At 39.2% G+C, this 18,160-nt stretch overlaps 1 protein-coding gene across 2 annotated transcripts in view; it reads right to left on the bottom strand.

Moving 5' to 3' along the window:
• The window catches only part of GALNT18 (polypeptide N-acetylgalactosaminyltransferase 18), a 232,945-nt gene that overhangs the window by 81,458 nt on the left and 133,327 nt on the right, over positions 1-18,160 (bottom strand). For both annotated transcript variants that reach the window (XM_071456589.1, XM_071456590.1), the window contains exons 5-7: positions 7,255-7,438; positions 6,155-6,352; positions 3,239-3,353 (exon numbers count right to left, since the gene is read on the bottom strand). In XM_071456589.1, the coding sequence (XP_071312690.1) occupies positions 3,239-3,353; positions 6,155-6,352; positions 7,255-7,438 (497 nt within the window). The remainder of the gene's footprint in view (positions 1-3,238; positions 3,354-6,154; positions 6,353-7,254; positions 7,439-18,160) is intronic.

Raw genomic sequence — 18,160 nt, 5'->3', positions numbered from 1 at the left:
TCTGATAGAAAATCTTCTTCTGACTTCAGCAGGAATTGGAAGAGGACTTTAAGAAGCCTACTGCAAACTAGACATGAACCATCCAAAGCAGAATCTGACTGAATGAATGCAATTGATTGCAGAGGATTTGTAGGGTCTTTCACGGACACAAGAACTGCTTGTGCAGGCACAAGCCAGAAGTTGAGCCCAAATGACACTGAGAAACACCAGCCTTACACTCATATTCTTTTAAGGCAGTTACCAACACAGTTCCTGCTTGGTCACATGGATGAAAATGTGATTCCAATCTGCCCTCTAAATGCAACCTGGTAATTTAAAAGCACACTTAAGTCCATTCAATTGGGAATGATTGAACAAAAAAGAAGCACCACTCATTCTAACTTGATTTTATAAATATGATGCTTCTTCACAGTAAATGAATCTTTTTAAACCCCAGTTAAAATGATTGAACTGCTCAAAGAGGATTCTATTAAGTCTTGCATCAACCAGCCTGCCTTTTTTGTCTTATGAGGCAAATACACAGATTTACAAGAAAACATTTGGTTGAAGAGTAAAGAGTTTCTTCTAAGAATCAAATCCATTCATGTTTTGAACTCATCTGCCAGCTTCTAGCTCAAGGCAAAAGATTTCTATTAATATTTATTTAATAATATATGTTTAGTATTTTACAAATGCTGTTACAAATCCATAGACAAGGGTAAAAATCTTAGAAGTTAAAACAGTATTCCAAATCAGAGACCAACAGAGCTGAGTGGCAGCTCTGAAGCAAATTCAGAATCAAGAGAATAATCCTCCAAAGACCTGTTCTCTGTGGCTTGTAATGGTTTGCCAGCAATGGATCCTTCAAATACAGTTTCCAATAGCTGGTGATTTTCTTGCACTCCTATAACATAAATAACTAGATATTTGTGCAGATGATGAGGTGACAAACATAACTCCTGGGTGAGGATAGTGGGAAAAGTCTCCATTTGTCAGGGTCCAATTCCTCACAGAAGTTTTACATCCTCTGGAACAAAATCAGTGATATATGGACATGGGACCATCTTCTACTCACTGTGTTTAAGATAAACAGGTAGCTCAAATGATTCTAACATGTGCTATTTCTGCAGTCAAAAATAAACTCTCCAGTTCTTCCTCTAGATGTTTGCTCTTACAAGCTTTTGCATAAAATTTCCCTAGCAGGCCATTTTGGACAGACAGTGTCTGCTTGTCCATTATCCTGAATCATAATGCTTTTCACACAGCAGAATACTAAAAAAATCTAGATACTTCTTTAAAAAAAGGAAAATGACAATGAAAGAGGAGGTGCAGTGAGCCATACATAGTCACAGATTGGAGAGCAGCATTTTAAAAGGGAAACATTATTTATTGCACTAATACTGTAATTACAATGTCGTTTTTGTAGAACAATGACTATTTTGATTAAGGCATTCATCATCAGCCCCACAGTTGAAAGCAACACAAGTAATGTAGAGATGATCCAGTGCCCAACTACCCCTCTGAGTGAAAAACCTTTTCCTGATATCCAACCTAAACCTTCTGTGACACAACTGGAGGCCATTCCCTTGGGTCCTGCCCCTGGCCACGCGAGTGAAGAGATCAGTGCCTGCACCTCCACCTCCCCTGGTGAGGATATTGAAGACCACAATGAAGTCTCCCCTCACTGAGTCTCATCCTTGTATGATCTCAGACACACTGAGGATTGTGAGAAGAGCATTAATAAATTGTTAAACAATCTGTTTATTACAGTTCTGTAATTTGTTTTCATACAGGCAGATCCAAGCCAGCATAAATTCAGATAAGGAAGCATATATTATGCTACCTTGCACACTACAATCTGTTACAGATTAGAGTATTTTATGTAGGTCAGGCACTGCTTCCCTGGAGACAGAGAAAAAGCCTTAAGGAAATCAGAGCAGTGTCAGGCCTTATTTCAGTGATCCAGCATACTCCAAAATTTCAATTATGCAGAGATTGTGTCTCTCTGGCCTTGTCTACCAACATACCAACATCAACTCCTCCAAGGCTAAGTGCTGCAGCCCAGACAGGATACATCTCATGATCAAACTGAGAGAAAACTCCTTGCACTCACGAGGAAACAATAATTTTTTGTCAGTTGTAAAAAGAACAGAAAAATCAAAGTGATATTAATTTTCAACTCATTGCAACACTGAGCTGCAAAATAAGTTTTTGGGAGCAGAAGGCAGCTCTCTGGCCTTTGGGAGCAGAACTCAGCTCTCTGGCCCTTACAGTGAGAAGAACAATGTTATTAAAAGAAGCAGTCTTGCATTTCTCTCTCCCTTTCCTTAAAAAAGTGAAAGAGGGAGAGAGAAAGCTGAAAGAGGGTCTGTGCTTCACTCTGGCTGAAAAAACTCTTTATGTCTAACAGGCGGAAGAAAAAGAATTTCAAGAAACCAGAAATAAAAATGAGTATTTTTTGTTATATCTTGCTGTCTCAGGAGATAATTATATATTCTTACAGTAAGTTCCCCTTTTTATTGCTATTGTACAACGGTATGCTTATATTCTGGCAACTAAAAGGCTCAAAACACAATGTTACCTCTCCCTTACATTTCCTTTCAGGGCTCAGAATTTAGTTTTATAACACACCACACCATTTTTCACTACCATTACCTACCTAGGAATTCCACTCTTATCAAAAACCTGAGAGATTCTCAAAGAGAACAGAAAGGTGTTTAACTGTCAAGAGATACAGAAAGAAGTACACAAATCACACACAATACTGCATTATAGTAAACAGGTGAAGAGTGTACAATGGAAAAAGAAAATATATGCACTTATGCATATATTTTAATTCCCTTCTGTCTGGAAGGCAGCATAAATGTGTCTATATTCTACTTTGCTCCACAGTGATTTTCCTAATTTAAATAAACAAAGTAATCTAGAAAGGTTTTTCTCATCACACCTGTGAGAAACTGTTCTTACTGAGTCTGGGACCACAGGTAAGCAGGGAAATTTAGCTATCAACTCTGCAAAACTCTGTTGAAAGAACAATCCTAAATTCTATACATCTACTCTTGTCCCAGATTAAGTTCTGTAAAGAGAGCTATTGCTCTTTTTTCCCTCCTCTCTCCTCAAATAAATATACATGTCTGCAGAGCTGTGGATCTCCTTTTCATGCCATCATCCATGTTTTGGACTGCTTTCCCCCTCTGCAATAAGAAGTAAGCTTTATTTTAAATGTAAGCCACCAGTATTGGCTAATTGTTTTCCTTACCCTGATTCCAAGCTCCACATTCTCTCCTCCATATACTTCCATGCCTTCATCCAGTAATCCAATCTCTTGGAAGTATTCTCTGTCTACTATGAAGCATCCAATCAGTGCAGGACTTCTGGAAGAATAAATCATCAGCAACCAAAATTAGCAGATAAATTATGAAGAATTTTATTTTTCAGGCACAGATTCTATTTATTGTTGCTAGGTAAAATGAAGCAGCAAAACAGACTCTTAAGAAAGTATTTCTCAAAGAGTTTTATTGAGCCTTGCCTTCTAACATTCCTAATTCTAAAGTGAAATGAGCACCACTGAAGGAAATTAGAGTCAAATTATTGGACATAAATATTCACCAGAGCAGTAAGGATTTCAGTGCTAGTAGTGTGAGATCCAGGTGCCCCAGTTTTGTTTCTGGGGCACCAGCCAGTGTAGTCTCTGTCCTTGCTAAGTCCTCAAGTCTCTTGTCTGTGACAATTGCAAATGATATCCACAGATGTGCAGTTCTGTGTGTTTAGCCAGAAGCCAGGTTCAGCTAGAGCTAAAAACTTGTGTCTGTAAGCTTACCTAAAAGAAGAGATTATTTCTTGAATAGGACCATCCAGATAAATTTTTTTAATAAGAATCAAGAAAAGCCTGCCTTTATCAGCATAGTGTAACATTAGTCCATTATCCTGAGCCAAACCTAAAGAAATCACATAGCTTTACTGGATCAGTAAACTCTATTTATGTCATGGTGGGAACCAACCAATTTTTACTGTACAGAGTCAATTTTAGTCAGGTAAGAGTTCAGCCACAGAGGGTACAATTTCACCTTATGAGTAGAGAAGGATACAGAGTCATTTAGCCTTTTCATTTTTCTCCTACCTTATAATCCACAATTGCAATAAATAAATATGTCTTTTCAGATTATTATGCTGATATCAGGCACTCTGGTAATGCCAGGATATTAATTAGCAGTACAGGAGAAATCACCCTGCTTTTATGGAGAACACTCAAGCTACAGCTAGTGGACACATCTGCTTTCAAACAGATCATAGGCAGTCTTAATCACAAATTGTACAGTTCTACAGAAATCTATATATTAATGCCTCCAAGTGCTATAGTACCCATTTTATAACAATGAAAGACCATCTTTCATGTATTTATTAATGAAGAAAATAGCAGTTAACATCAATACAAAACTTATGCTTCCTTTATGATAAGGTACTTTTGCCTTTGTTGTTGTTTTTAAGTGCTTCTCAGTGCACCTGCTTCCCTTTGCTATAATTCTAAAAGAATAATGGAGGCATGATAGAAACCATCCATCAATACACATGGCTTTGTTTGTTGGTGTGTTTGTTTTAATTATCCAGCACACACATGCAGCATATTGCACTGAATTAAAAAATGTGCCAGGGAAAGAGCTAGGGAACAAACCTGAAATCATAAAGTACATGCACTGCCCAGTCCTCATATGGAATAGAGTTTGGGGGTAAGATGGAAAAGTATATTCACTCATTACTTTGTGTTTCACTACTTTAAATTGTAAAAATCATAATGATTACTCCATATAATTAATCACAGGATCATAGAATGGCTTGGGCTGGAAAGGACTTTAAAGATCATTTCATTCCAAACCCCAGCCATGAGCAGGTACATCTTCAAACAGATGAGGTTGCTCAGAGCCCCATTCAGCCTGGCTTTGAACACCTCCATGAATGGGACATCCACAACTTCCCTGGCAACCTGTTCCAGTGCCTCACCACACTCACAGAAAAGAATTTCATCTCAATATCTAACATAACCCTGCCTTCTCTCAGTTTAAAGCTGTTCCCTCTTGCCCTATCACTACCCACTTTTGTCCCTTACCAGTTTTCTTGGAATCACCATTTAGGTACTGGAAGGTGCTGTAAATCTCCCTGCAGCCTTTTCTTCTCCAGGCTGGACAACCCAAACTCTCTCAACCTGTCTTCACAGGAACATTTTTATAGTGTCAACAGAGTTCATTAACAGCAATAACTATTTCTAATGATGTGGAAATTAACCCCTTTTTACATTTGTCTTTGGTTTGTCATTGGTTTGTTACATTGTCAAATGTAACAAACCTGTTAATTTTTATCTCCTGCTTTCCAATTCTAGGTTCTGTTAATAGGTCAGTGCAGTTCAGAGCATGTTAAACTGACAGAACCTGAGAAAAGTGCCTGCCTGCAAAGATAGCTACTGGATGAAAAACAGCTGCCAGTGCTGTTTGAGGTTCTGCTTTCAGGAGGTAAAAACAGCATTCACACTTTCTTTCTGCAGGGAGCTGGAGCACAGGTACCAGTGACCTCCTTGGAATGAATGTGTATCTACAAGAAAGGCCTGTACTCTCAGCAGAGCTGCTCAGTGGGTTCAGAGGGTACTACTCCCCTCCCTGAGACAAAGGTATTGTTCTGTACCAGTCTAACAACACTCTGGACATGGTAAGAAAGTACAGACCCAGACTGTCCCAAAGCAAGGACCCAATACAGCCTTTGCTCACAGTGTCAGTGTCAGACATTAACTCCTGGGACACAGCACAGCTGTGCACCTATGTGACAACATCATAAAGAATACAGCTCTTAGGTCAGCTCTGCTTATATAATGTAACTGCAAAGGAAATTCCATTTCTGGCTGTAAGCACTAAATTAGCAGGCAAGACTGGAGAATGGAGTGCTGCTGAGCAGCCCTGCCTACCATTCCACTTGGGAAGGAAACCTATTTAAAAAGATCTACTGAAAACAAAAGTTTCCTTTAAAAACATCTACTGAAAACAGGAGTTTTCTTGATGACTGTGTAGGCATCAAGGACATTTAAGTATTTGAAGTTTACAGTCAGTAAAACCTATCACACAGCTGAGCCCACTTGCCCCCTGTCACACCTAGGAGAGCTTTTAGACACTGTAATTTAGTTATTTATTACCTTATTGGAGCAGTTGTGTTCTCCAGTTTCCACCAGGACTTAGGAGGGTTCAGATACCTGCACCACAGCTCCCAGTCAAACCCTTGTGCTGAAAGGGGATACTCCTCTATTTCAAAATTATCATACTTAATGTTATCGAATGATGGAGAAATTACTCTTTTTCTGTTTTCTTTTATCCTGGTGAGCACTGGTTCAGCCCTAAAAAAAAAAGAAATACACTGTTAAGATTACACCAATGCAAGCATAGCACTAATGGAAATCATGGAGTAGTTTGGTTTGGAAGGAGCCCTTAAAGATTATTTAGTCCACCACCAAATAAACAATTTAGCAGCTAATGCTGTATTTTTCAGAAGGAGCAAAGTCTAAAGCTGTTACTCATTCAGAGCCCTTTCTGCTTCAAGATGGTGTTTTGACAGTGCAGGATTTGCCCCAAAATAATACACTGCAACATATTCTCTAGGATGCCCTGTTGTTAACCTTGATTTGAACTGGTGGATGGAAGAAATGAGTATCTGCATATCATAGAGCATTTATACCCTTGCTACCAAGTAATGATAACTTCAGGCTCTCAACACTATCAAGGACATCAGGATCAGAGTTAATAATAGATCTATCCTAGAGACAGAAGCTCTTGCCTTTTTACCATCACTTTTACTTAAGGAGCAAGGGAGATATTAAATCCAGACTGAACACGTTAAAATACATTATTTTAGTTATGTTTACTTTTGCAGAGTGGCCAAAATAACGCTTCTTTGTTTACACTGCAGAATGTAAAAGAAACATAATATTTTTTAATGAAAAGAAGATACATTCACCCTCATGGGCAAAGGGCTACATTACTGGAGGAGATTTTTAATGTGCAGTTTTCTAATATGATTTAACTACCTTGTAATTAGATCAGCAGATTACTCAAACCATAAAAATGTATCTAGATCATATTACACAGCACAAACACATTTTTCCTGCTTGTGTCCATGATTATGTCTGAATTTTTATTTAAAAGCTCAAAATTCTAACTCACCCTCTAAATGCAAGTCAGTAATTTAACACCAGTGCTTGGAAAAGGTCCCTGGGTCAGAGAAATGGAAGGGGGCACATACCAACCCACGTTGAATTCCACATGGGCATCGAAGAGAGCGACGACCGGCGCTGTGGCTGCTCTCCAGCCGCTGACTCGGGAGCGGATCAGCCCCTCCTGCTTGCTGTGCCGGACAACCTTGATGAAACCAGGCTTGTGGGCATTCACCTCATCAACATACTGCTGCAGCTTCTCCTTGAGCTCCTCTGTAGAAGGGGAAGAATTAGGCATCAGCAAGAAATGTCAGCTTGACAAGGTGTAAAAATCCATTCTTTCTGTTGTATATGAGCGATCCCCATCTGGGGAATAAAGTGCTCTGACTCCATGATTCCAGAAGGCTGAACAAATGCTTTATTAAGCTGTATTATATTACACTAATACCATATTAAAACTATACTAAAGAGATACCAAATACTACTAAAGGAAAACACATGACTGTCTGGAGACAGTCACAACACAGCTTTGACCCAATTGGCCAATCAATCCAAACAACCCTCGCTGGTGTCCAGCTCACAAATCACTTCTGGTAAACAATCTCCATGGCACATTCCACATGTTCCAAACAGGAGCAGCAAGTAGAGATAAGAATTGTTTTCTCTTCTTCTCTGAGGTTTCTCACTGCCTTCCCCAGGAAAAATCCTGGGAGAGAAAATTAAATCTCTCTTTGTTCAGAGAATGTGAATACCACACTTTCAGTAAAACAGGAGTAGCCTTCACACAGCTACTCAGAACTCTCAAATAGTCAGTCTAAAAGGAGGCAAACTAAAAGGAGGCAAACAAAAAGGAGAAGGACCATGAATTATTTAGCAATAAAATATTTTCAGATATAACCATTTAGCCTACATGACTGCCATCAGAATCCTGGCACTGTTTAACAGTAACAAGCCACAAAATGAAGTGTCATAGCTACATAAGAGCATATTATTTTACTGTAACAAAAAACAAGGCACCTGTCTTATATTTCCAGGAAAATAAATAAAAAGCCTAAGTATTTTCCATGAATCTTCTCTACCAATATTGCAAGAAAAAAAAAGAGAACTAAGAATAAAATGCGTTATTTTTCTCTTTCCATTTTTCTTTCTAAACTTTGACAACTGGTTTCTGTCTTGACTAAAAAGTTCAACAACTTTTGATCTTAGAACAAAGACCAGTAAAAGCTCTAGAGAAGAATCATTCCTAATTAAAATATAATAACTCTTAGATCAACAGCTATTATCTCTCTGGTTTAAAGACCACTGCATGAGAAAATACAATGTGTGGAGTATAAATATTGTGTTCACAATTATTATTAACTGAAAGCAATGTTCACTTTATTCTTTATTAGCATTCCTATGTTCTATTTACATTATGGTATCGCTCAGGATTCCCTTTGGGAAAATAAATTCCCTTTATTCTGAATCTCTCCACAAATCCAGGAATGTCTTTGCTCTGATGCAGAATAATGCTCCTGTGGCTATTATGCTATACTGGGCATTATAAAATCTGCATTAAAGCTCAATGCTGACTGTGAAAACCCTAGCAAGCCATTTAACTTCTCTTGAGGAACGGGTTCCCCAGGGAAGCAGTCACAGCACCAAACCTGCCCGAGTGCAGGAAGCCTTTGGACAATCCTCCAGATATATTCTCAAGTGAATTTGGGGGTGTCCTGCCATTGAGCCCCAGGCAGTTTGAGAATCTGATAAATCAGCCTTTCACTCTGGGAGCTGGTCACCTCCAACAGATCTGGACAACCAGCATGCTGGAATGGGTAATGGCACAGAAAATTAAAAGTAAGCACACTTTATGAGCCATATTAAATGTTCATCCTTGGAAAGGAGGGGGGTGTGTGCTCTCTTGAGCTGACAGAACAACAGAGCTCATCAATTACAAGTTCATCCTAAAGTTCATCCCTGTTTGTGAAGACTCTTGGACATCCACCAGGTGTGATGCAGCTGGTTTCTCAGGCCTTGCAGGACTCTGCATGCCATGTGCCTTTGAATCAATGAACTCTGCATGAACCGAGAATATCACAGAAAAATCCTGATACTTAGAGGTTTTCATAAAAACAAGAATTAAAAAGAAACAGTCTGCTGATCATGTCCATCACAACATTTAAACTGCAGCAGTATTTTAGGAATTGACTGGATATATTTCCAAAATTTTCAACATTACATTGCCAATATCTATTCAATTTGTTTGTCTGTGACTGCATCACCTGGAATAAACAATATGAGCCACTTACATAGCATAGAGCACTCTTCTATTTTGTATTAGACTTGCTGCTTATTGATCAATACACTTTTTCTCCTTTATGAAGTAAAAAAACCCACATTAATTTCCTTCATGCTTGTGCCAAACTACATGTTCTTACTGCTCACCCCCTAACACACAGAGATTTGTAGCAAGCACAGAACTATCAAACCAACCACTAGCTAACAGCACATTAAATTGAAAAGAAGACATTTATGTTACTGTAATTCCATGCACCTAAAAATAGCACAAACCCGTTCTCTATTCCCAAAATGCAGCACTGCAGAGGATGAATATCAAAACATGAAGATTAAAGCTTTGTTCTTGGTCCAAGTGGCTGCTCACAGCTTTGCAATACCAGAGGCTTTATTTGCCACAACAATGCAGCATCACCACTGAGGATAGAACTGTGAAAGGAAAGCAGGCTTTAATCGAGGACTCGAAAATCAGTAGCCTTGACAGAGTCATTGCTCTCTCAGTCACTCCATTTCAGTAAGTGGGCTATTCTTACTCCTGCCTTACGCATTTCCTAATGTGGACTGACTTTAGAAGCTTGAGTAAACACAAAATCTATTTCATAGCTAGGTGTAGAATGGAAAGAGATGGAAATGGAACAGAACCCAAACCTTGGCTTGCCACCAGCGTGACTTTAGCTGCACATCAGAGCTGTGACACTCCCTAGGCAGTGCACGCTTCTGATTTTCTGGTTACACTGCAGCTCTTTGCAGATGAAGTCTCTCAGGATGGCCTGAGAGCATCTCAGGGGAACCTTGGAGGCTTACCCGTGGTCAGTCAGCATGGAGGAACCATTCCCTGGGCTTCAGGATCACCACAGGAGACAGAGCAGTAGTTTGCAGTCAGGCACTTTCTGGCCTTTGTTATTTAAAACAGATCAGCTTTGCTCTGCAAAGGCAGAGTGCTGAGCAGAGCATTATGTGCACCCTTTGTCTTACAAGACCTGTTGGGCAGATTCTCCCAGAAGAAAAGATAAAGCTGTGGGAAAAATGGATTATTTTCACTCAGCCACAGGACAGAGATGACATGCTAATGAAGTTCAGAAAGTCACAATTTTGGAAAACACTTAAAGATGACCTAGCAAAAGAGCTGAGTCAGTTTTTTCCCTATGCATTCCATGTCTTCCTGAGTTTTACATGAGAAATCTGAGTTAAATTGTATTTGACAGTTTTAGAGCACCCAGTCCAACTGGTCTGAATGATGGGACTCTCCCCCCAGAACTATACATACACTTTGCTATGGCTCTGATGGTCTTCAGCAATATCATTTCAACCCAAGTTCTTTTTTCTTTTTCCACTTCAAGATATGTTGCCTGAATAATAAACAGGCTTCTTCATTAATTATTGTGCTTCACAGCTTTATGTCACCATAGAGAGAAGACAGGGAATAGGCAAATGTGTCATCTTCAACACACTGTTGATTCAGTGTCTAATTATGGAAACAAACAGGCTTATAAAGATAGATACATTAGCCTTTCAGTGCAGAATCTCTCAAATAAGGACTCAATTTGACTAAGCTGAATGAGGCTCTGCAATTGGAATGAAAGAGCAGCCATATATGGAATAGGAAAATGGCACTTGGAAATGTTGCACTCTACCACCTGTCTCTATATGGTACAGATGTCTGGAAAGCACAGCACAACTCTCCTCACAAATGTAGAAAACATAATTAGTGTGCCATAATTATGTTTAATATTAACATAATTAAGTTCAAACTCTTCTAAGAGGTTGTTTGTTTATTTTTAACAAATTGACAAAGATTTTGTTTGTCAAGTTCTCCTACTCAGTATGACAAAGCAGTGCTAAAGGATTCACACAATTTTGCTTTCTCAGGAATCGGCAGAAACTGGACAGGATGGAGAAAGGAGCATGAGGAGTCAGAGGCATCAGCCACCCCATTTTCTAGAATGGAAAACCATCTACAGATCATGCTTTTCATCCAGCTGCATGAAGTGAGCTACCTTTTGTAAGCCTCTGTCCCCACTAAGCTGAGAAGTGAGCAGGCTCAATGCTCAGTGCTGTCAGGTGCCTCAGCCCCTTAGTGTCCTACAGCAGCTGTAGGTCTGGCCCAAGACTTCAAATTTCTGAGTAATTAATACAGACAGCCTTGCCATAAATAACAAATTACTGCCTCACAGTCATGGAGAAGGAGCTTAAAGAACAGCTAATAAGGGCTAACTTTCAGGAACTTTCATACTTTGCCATACTCCCACTCCAAGCTCTTGAATGAGCCTGCATCTCTCAGAACAACCACGTTTATGAAGCCCCACTATGTCTGGTTGAGACATGCATTTTACTGACCTTTTTCTCAGCTGTAGCTTTGCCAAAAGAGCTAAAATAACAAATACATAAATAAAACAACACGCATAACATTCTGCATTTTCTAAAGCCTAAGAGTCCCTGCTGACTCTGGCCCAGCAATGCAGCATGCAGCATGCATTGCTACTGCCATCTCTGCAAACCTTGTGCTCTTCCTTTAGAGAAATATTTACTTTCATGTCAAAGGCCTGGGAATAACCATGTCCCTCTCCACCTTGCCCCTTAGCACAAACATGGCTTCTTTTACTGTAAGGGAAAGAATTACTTTTCAATACAGAACTAGGTTTAAATTAACAATTGTGCCAAAACCAGTGGATTGACATGTTAAATGAAAGGGGTAAAATCCTGCCAATTCATGTTTTAATCTCTGTGTGTTCACTGAGCTGCCTAGGCATACTCTGGTCCCCAGGTAAAGGAAAGTGTTGGACATTTCCTTGGATCATAAAGGACACTTTTAAAGGCAGATCATTAAAGCACCTGCAAGAATACAGGAGGAGTTTATGCTTGCATTTGGAGCCAAGAGACAACTGGTCAGCTTGCTTCTGGCAAGGATCCCTGTGCAGCAGGTCAGAACGGGATCCACTGCCCTGCAGGAAGGCAAAACAGCCACCTGGCACAGCTCAAGAAGCTGTTTCACCACCACAGGGGCTGCTGCCACCCCAGAAACCTCTGTCTCATCAAGTACATCTTACTTCTGCATGAAAGACCAGTAAACTGGCAAAAAAGACAGAATTCACACAAGCCAATTAATTATAAACCAAGATATTTCTATCTTCTTTACCCAATTATTTTTGGCTCTAAGTCTTAGGAACAGGAAGAGCTGCTTTTCCAATCTTAACACGCATTAACACAGGTAACTTACTTTCTGGCAAATAAAGAAAGCCTGTTGTAACAGGTTTGCTGCAAAACCCCTCCTCTCTTCCCTCCAAGTCCCTCTGTAGGCAACCAGCCTGAATTTGTGTAATAACTTGAATTCATGGCAGCAGCTAGGCATATAAGAGAACCTGTTTTGTTGCACTTTATCTACCAGGATATGTGGATTACATCAGTTATTTTGTATGCAGCTCAGTGCTTCATCATTTTTATTTTTCTTACCTCTGGTCCCTTATCTGTCATGCTTAAGTGATCACCTCTCATCTCTGTAGCAGAAGCAGATAATTCCAAATGGAAAATATTTATAACCAGACAGAGGCATGTCATTTCTAATGCACATGTGTACAGAGAATGTCTGCAGCAGAGGGTGTAACAAGGCTCAAGCAGATAAGGAGGGCCTGCTGTGCACATGTATTTAATAGCCCTGTGTTATCTGGTAATAGATAAACCACCCAGGGGAAATTACCAACATGATGCAAGGAATTGATCTGGACAGACATCAGAAACAAAAAAGCAGTGGAATCCTTCTCCTCCACTCCCATACATAACTTGCACTGTTGACAGAGATGCATTGTCTAATCACAGAAGTTAGGCTATCCACATGTAAAGACAGAGAGTGAGAGTGTAATGAACTTTTACAGTCACAACCTCTGCATTCAGCAAGCCCAAATCCCAGCTGCTGTCAGACCTCCTCAGGTCTACTAAGATAAATTGCCTACAACAACCTATTACAGCTTACATCTTGGATTACATGCCATGGGTTTCTTTAGCACATGAACAGCACCCTTCTCCCACAGTAAAGAAAAGAAAATGCATTTCCCTCTTACCCCTATACATACACATCCTTTGAATTGCCCAGGACAATCTATACAGAGGAATGGGAAGTTTTCAAGGGGTTTAATAGGGGCTGCTTTGATCCATTCTCAGCTCCTTCACAAACCATCCCTCTGCATTTCACTGAATCCTTGTGTAAGGTCCTAGGTATCCTATAGCAAAAGGACAACACATAGCAAATAAATCCACCTCAAAACAGCAATTAAACAGCTTCCAAAAAAAAACCAGACTTTGCAGAAGAAAACTGTGCCAGCAACTCTTCCTTGAGCCATCTAGCAGACGTGTTCACTACTTAGGTTCATTTTGTTTTTTTTCTAAAGAACATGTATTTCCAATCCCAGCCATAAAAATAGGATGCCACACTTCAGATCATTAAGTCCTGCATAGAAATATTGCTGTGTCTTAATAAATCCCAAAAAAGTATGGAAAGAACTATGAAAATTATCTTTTTGAAACTCTGATAGATCAACACTCTGTTATGGAGGAGGGGGATACAGAAGAAATAAATATTACAGCTGTTATTTTTTGTTACTACCAATCTTCTGTCTTTGTTACAAGGGTTGTAAGTCCCTTTTATTTCCCTTCTGTTATTTATTGAGTATTGTTTGAGTATATATCTGTCTTCACCGTACTTGATTCATGTAAGGTGCATCCCATCTTAGGGACCACCATGCCCACATTATAGCAGCAGTCTCCCAACACTTTGCAAGACAGAGACATAAACTGAGATCTAGATGAATCTCCAAGATGACAGCAGAAGTTGGAGAAGGGGAGGAATAGAACCTGGATCTCCTAAATCCCAGGGCTGCGCATAATCACCACACAACTTCCCTAAGGCTGTAATTCTGCATTTTGAACTGTGGCCCATATGGAGCCCTGAGAACTCTGATTCAGAGCAGAATCAAGGGCTCTTCCGCATCCCTGTGCCAGAATTAAGAGGCAGCTGATATCTGGGATCTTGCTAATGTCAACAGAAATGCACTGCACCAAGGGAACTGAACGCTGCCCTTCCATCCCACCAACAATGGGAGACTCACGTGCTTACCTCTGAGTACAGAGCAGGGCTTACTGAAGGAAAGTGTTAGCATTTAGAGAGGAAAAGAAAAAAATTTCCTCTCAGGTGAACATTCCAGCTCTTGAAGAGGCAAGGCAGGACTAATAAAAAGTCCTTTCTTAGATTGCCAGTCAGGTGCGCACATGTGGAACATGCAAACACAGCTGAACACAGAACAGGGAGTTGTCAGGAGCTGCCACCAGCCACACAGACACCAGACAGACAGAGGCTGCCATCTACCCCTTCAGAGCCATACCTAGAATCCTAGAAAGGTGCTTAAATTTCAAAGGATCTTTAAATACAGAGCTAATTATATAAACTTAATGGCTCCACTCGATGTACAGATTGCTGGATGCTTGAATTAATCTCAGCAGGAACACTGTCCCACTCCAGCTTCCCAAGCATGACTGCTTCCTGTTTAGGGGCTGTTACTGCATGGATCATGGCCACAATAATGTGACCACAATAATGAGGGCAGGAATAGGCACTACTGCTGAAGTCAGAAACTTCTATCACATCTGATGCAAGAATCACTTCTGATGTGTATTTGGATACAATAGTTTTAGAAAGGGGCTGTAGAGTGAGAGGCATAACAAGTACCAAGACCATGCATTAGAGCTGACACATTGATATAACACACTGCTGGAATAGCATCAGCCAAAATTCTGAGTTCATCATTTCATTCCTTAGTGTTCCTGGATTAATCTGTAAAATGACCTTTAAATGTTAAAAGAAGTGCTTGAGAAATGCATTCTAGTCCCAGCTGTCTCCAGTAATCCAAATGGCACTTTTTTTTTTTAATAGACAGCATTTAATTCTAAACTATTTCTTGGATGTGTGTGGAAAATCACTATTCAGAAAAGAAACTAAATGCCTGAAAATAGCCAGATCAAATTGTATAAATCAAGAAAAAAACAATCTAAAGAGCACATTAGAAACCTCTGTACTTTCATAACTATAAAATGCAGCAAGCTGCTCACTCTACTGTAAACTTGATAAATAATCCTGAAAATAATAATAATAAAATAATCCTGATAAATAATCCTGATTCCAAGAAACAGGATGGCACTTCATGTTGTGATAATAGATTCACAAGGAAGAAAACCTTGCCAATTAAAACCCACTAGTCCAAGTGCAACTACTTTATTTCAGGAGTGTATTCTGAGGAAATTAGTCACAAAAGTTGCATTAGAAATGGAATATGCAAATACTCAGTTAGAACTGGATGAAACAGAGCTGCTAATATTCCTCTCTGGATCAAGCCTCTCTCTGAGAACAGGACTGTAAAAGGAAAAGGAAACAAAGCCATCACCAAATACTTGCTGGAAGGAGACCTGTGGAATCCAATTCTTTACTCAAAACAGGTCCAAGTAAACAATACCAAGTAATATGCACTGTTAAATAGTTATTTAAAAGAATTACACAGAGCACTAAAAGGTTTTGATTTATTTATAGGAATAAATAGGACTTAGCCTTGCATACCATGTTGATTTTTATTAAAATCTTACTTGATAACAGATATTATAATCTAACTTTGTATGTGTTGCATACAATCCCTTCCCTGGGAGCAAACCAGCATGCACAAAACCTGATTATACTATGAAAGTATTCTCAAGGGTCAGGACAGCAATAACACTATTTCACAGTGCCTTTTTCTTTTTTTTAACCTTGCCCAAATGTAGAGTTACATTTGGTAGTTTTTTATTTTGACTGAATGACTCTTACTGTACCAGACAATTCCTAGACATCAGATGCAAACTGTTCTGTCCATATTCCAAGCCAGAAAGATTGATTTCTTGGCTACCAGTGATCATGTTGTGTATGACCTGCTATTATCTTCTCCTTTCAATGGCTGCTTGCAGAATAACACAATCCACACAGCAACAGCAATACAGCACCCAATCCACCAGGGAGAAATACATTTCCAGGACATCTTTCTATGAAGGACTGTTAGCATTAAGTACTACCTGTATCGCATTCAGCCAGCTGTGATGTAGTCTGTATCTTTGCAGAAAACCTACCAGACTCCATTTATTATAGATATCCAAAGGCTTGAAACTACCTCCTATTCAATTCTTCCAGTATCCTGTTTGACCTTTCACTGTGAATAATGATTTTGCACAGATAATGGCTAATTTCCTTGCACTGGATTTTATTTGCAATGATTTGCAGTTTGATTTGCAGTGTATCCACATTTTTCAGAATAGGTAATGCCTGACTTCTCAGATTTAAACCCTTTAGCATCTTCAAAAGAACGCTCCCTGAACAGCTAAATTTGTAATGGAATTCCACAATTCAATTGCCTCCATCTATGAGCATTAAATCTCTGCCTTGTCTGCATACTGCAATATGTTACATTGAAAACAACTTTGGACTGGGTAATGATCTCATTTTCCTACATAGCATTCATCTCAGTTAACCTCAGAGGGTTTATACAGCTCTATTCTTATGTCACAGGAGGAGGTGGCTTCTATGGGTATTAAACTCAGAGTTATAATTAATATCCAAACCTTAAAAATCCTGAGCAGCATTTATTCCTGTACACAGCAATATCAAGAAGCTTCTTGAGGCATGTGGCTCCACCAACTCCAACGCTCTCACATCACCCCCTTTTTCTGAACCTGCTCTAGGTAACGTTAAAAATGTGTAAATTGTACCCTACACAGCAAACACAGCAATCCTACAGACACTGAGAGTGTTAAGTGGCCTAAACAAAGTGTAATTAATTTCTTCCTTATATCTTCTGTATATATGATCCAGTATGCTTAAATCAAGGTTCTGCTCATGGAAACAAGACTAATTAACATTATTTGAATAAATCATGTTAAGCACTAACTTTTTGGTTTCATAGCAGTACCACATAGATAATCCAGCATTATCCACAGAGGAGCTTGACATAAACAAAAAATCAAATGCAGCCACTTGCATTCTGCACAGTATTTCTACCTGAGAGGTTTAAAGATTCCTCCGAAGAGCTGCTTGTAAAGCTGTTGTCAAAGGAACTGGCATGGTTTGCTACCTGAGCTACGATAGCAGATAATGTGAAGAACTGAACCATATGCTACAATTCCAATTAGGGAACTCAAATCAGGAAAATAAGTAACTCCAGTAAATGCCATAAGCATATGACAAAATGCCTGAAGATGCAAATAAAAAGTGGTCACAGTTCAAATACTACAAACCGGAGACTAGTCAATGTTCCTGTCTTTCACCACAGACAAATCAGAAGCAGTTGGTTTCCTAACATCTCTTTGAAAAACATGGCAGGTAAGGTTTTTTTCTTTTCTCTGTTTTTTTATTACCATCCAGAAGAACAAAAAGCTCAAACCTACAGCAAAAGCAAATAACTTTATGAAAAGCAGAAAGACTATCAGCTTCTAACAAGAAATTATTTTCAGTCTTTTTGCTAAGCTGTGCATGAAAGCTTATAAAAAAGCTTTTTTTATTTGCTCTGTGAGTGAATCTTCTTGGTAGCTGAAAAGCTAACATGGTATGTGTTAATTGGAAGCATTTGTGAAAACTAATTAAAATTGTTGTGCTGCAATCATGTTTGAGAAAAGGTTTTTTGTATCAAATCCTAATAAAGATTTGTTCATCTTGTACAT

This window comes from Agelaius tricolor, unplaced genomic scaffold (genome assembly GCF_023055355.1).
Source record: "Agelaius tricolor isolate 1412-34295 unplaced genomic scaffold, bAgeTri1.0.p SCAF_62, whole genome shotgun sequence".
Taxonomy (NCBI): domain Eukaryota; kingdom Metazoa; phylum Chordata; class Aves; order Passeriformes; family Icteridae; genus Agelaius; species Agelaius tricolor.
Note: the sequence above shows the minus strand (reverse complement) of the source record. Positions and strands in the feature narration are given on the sequence as shown.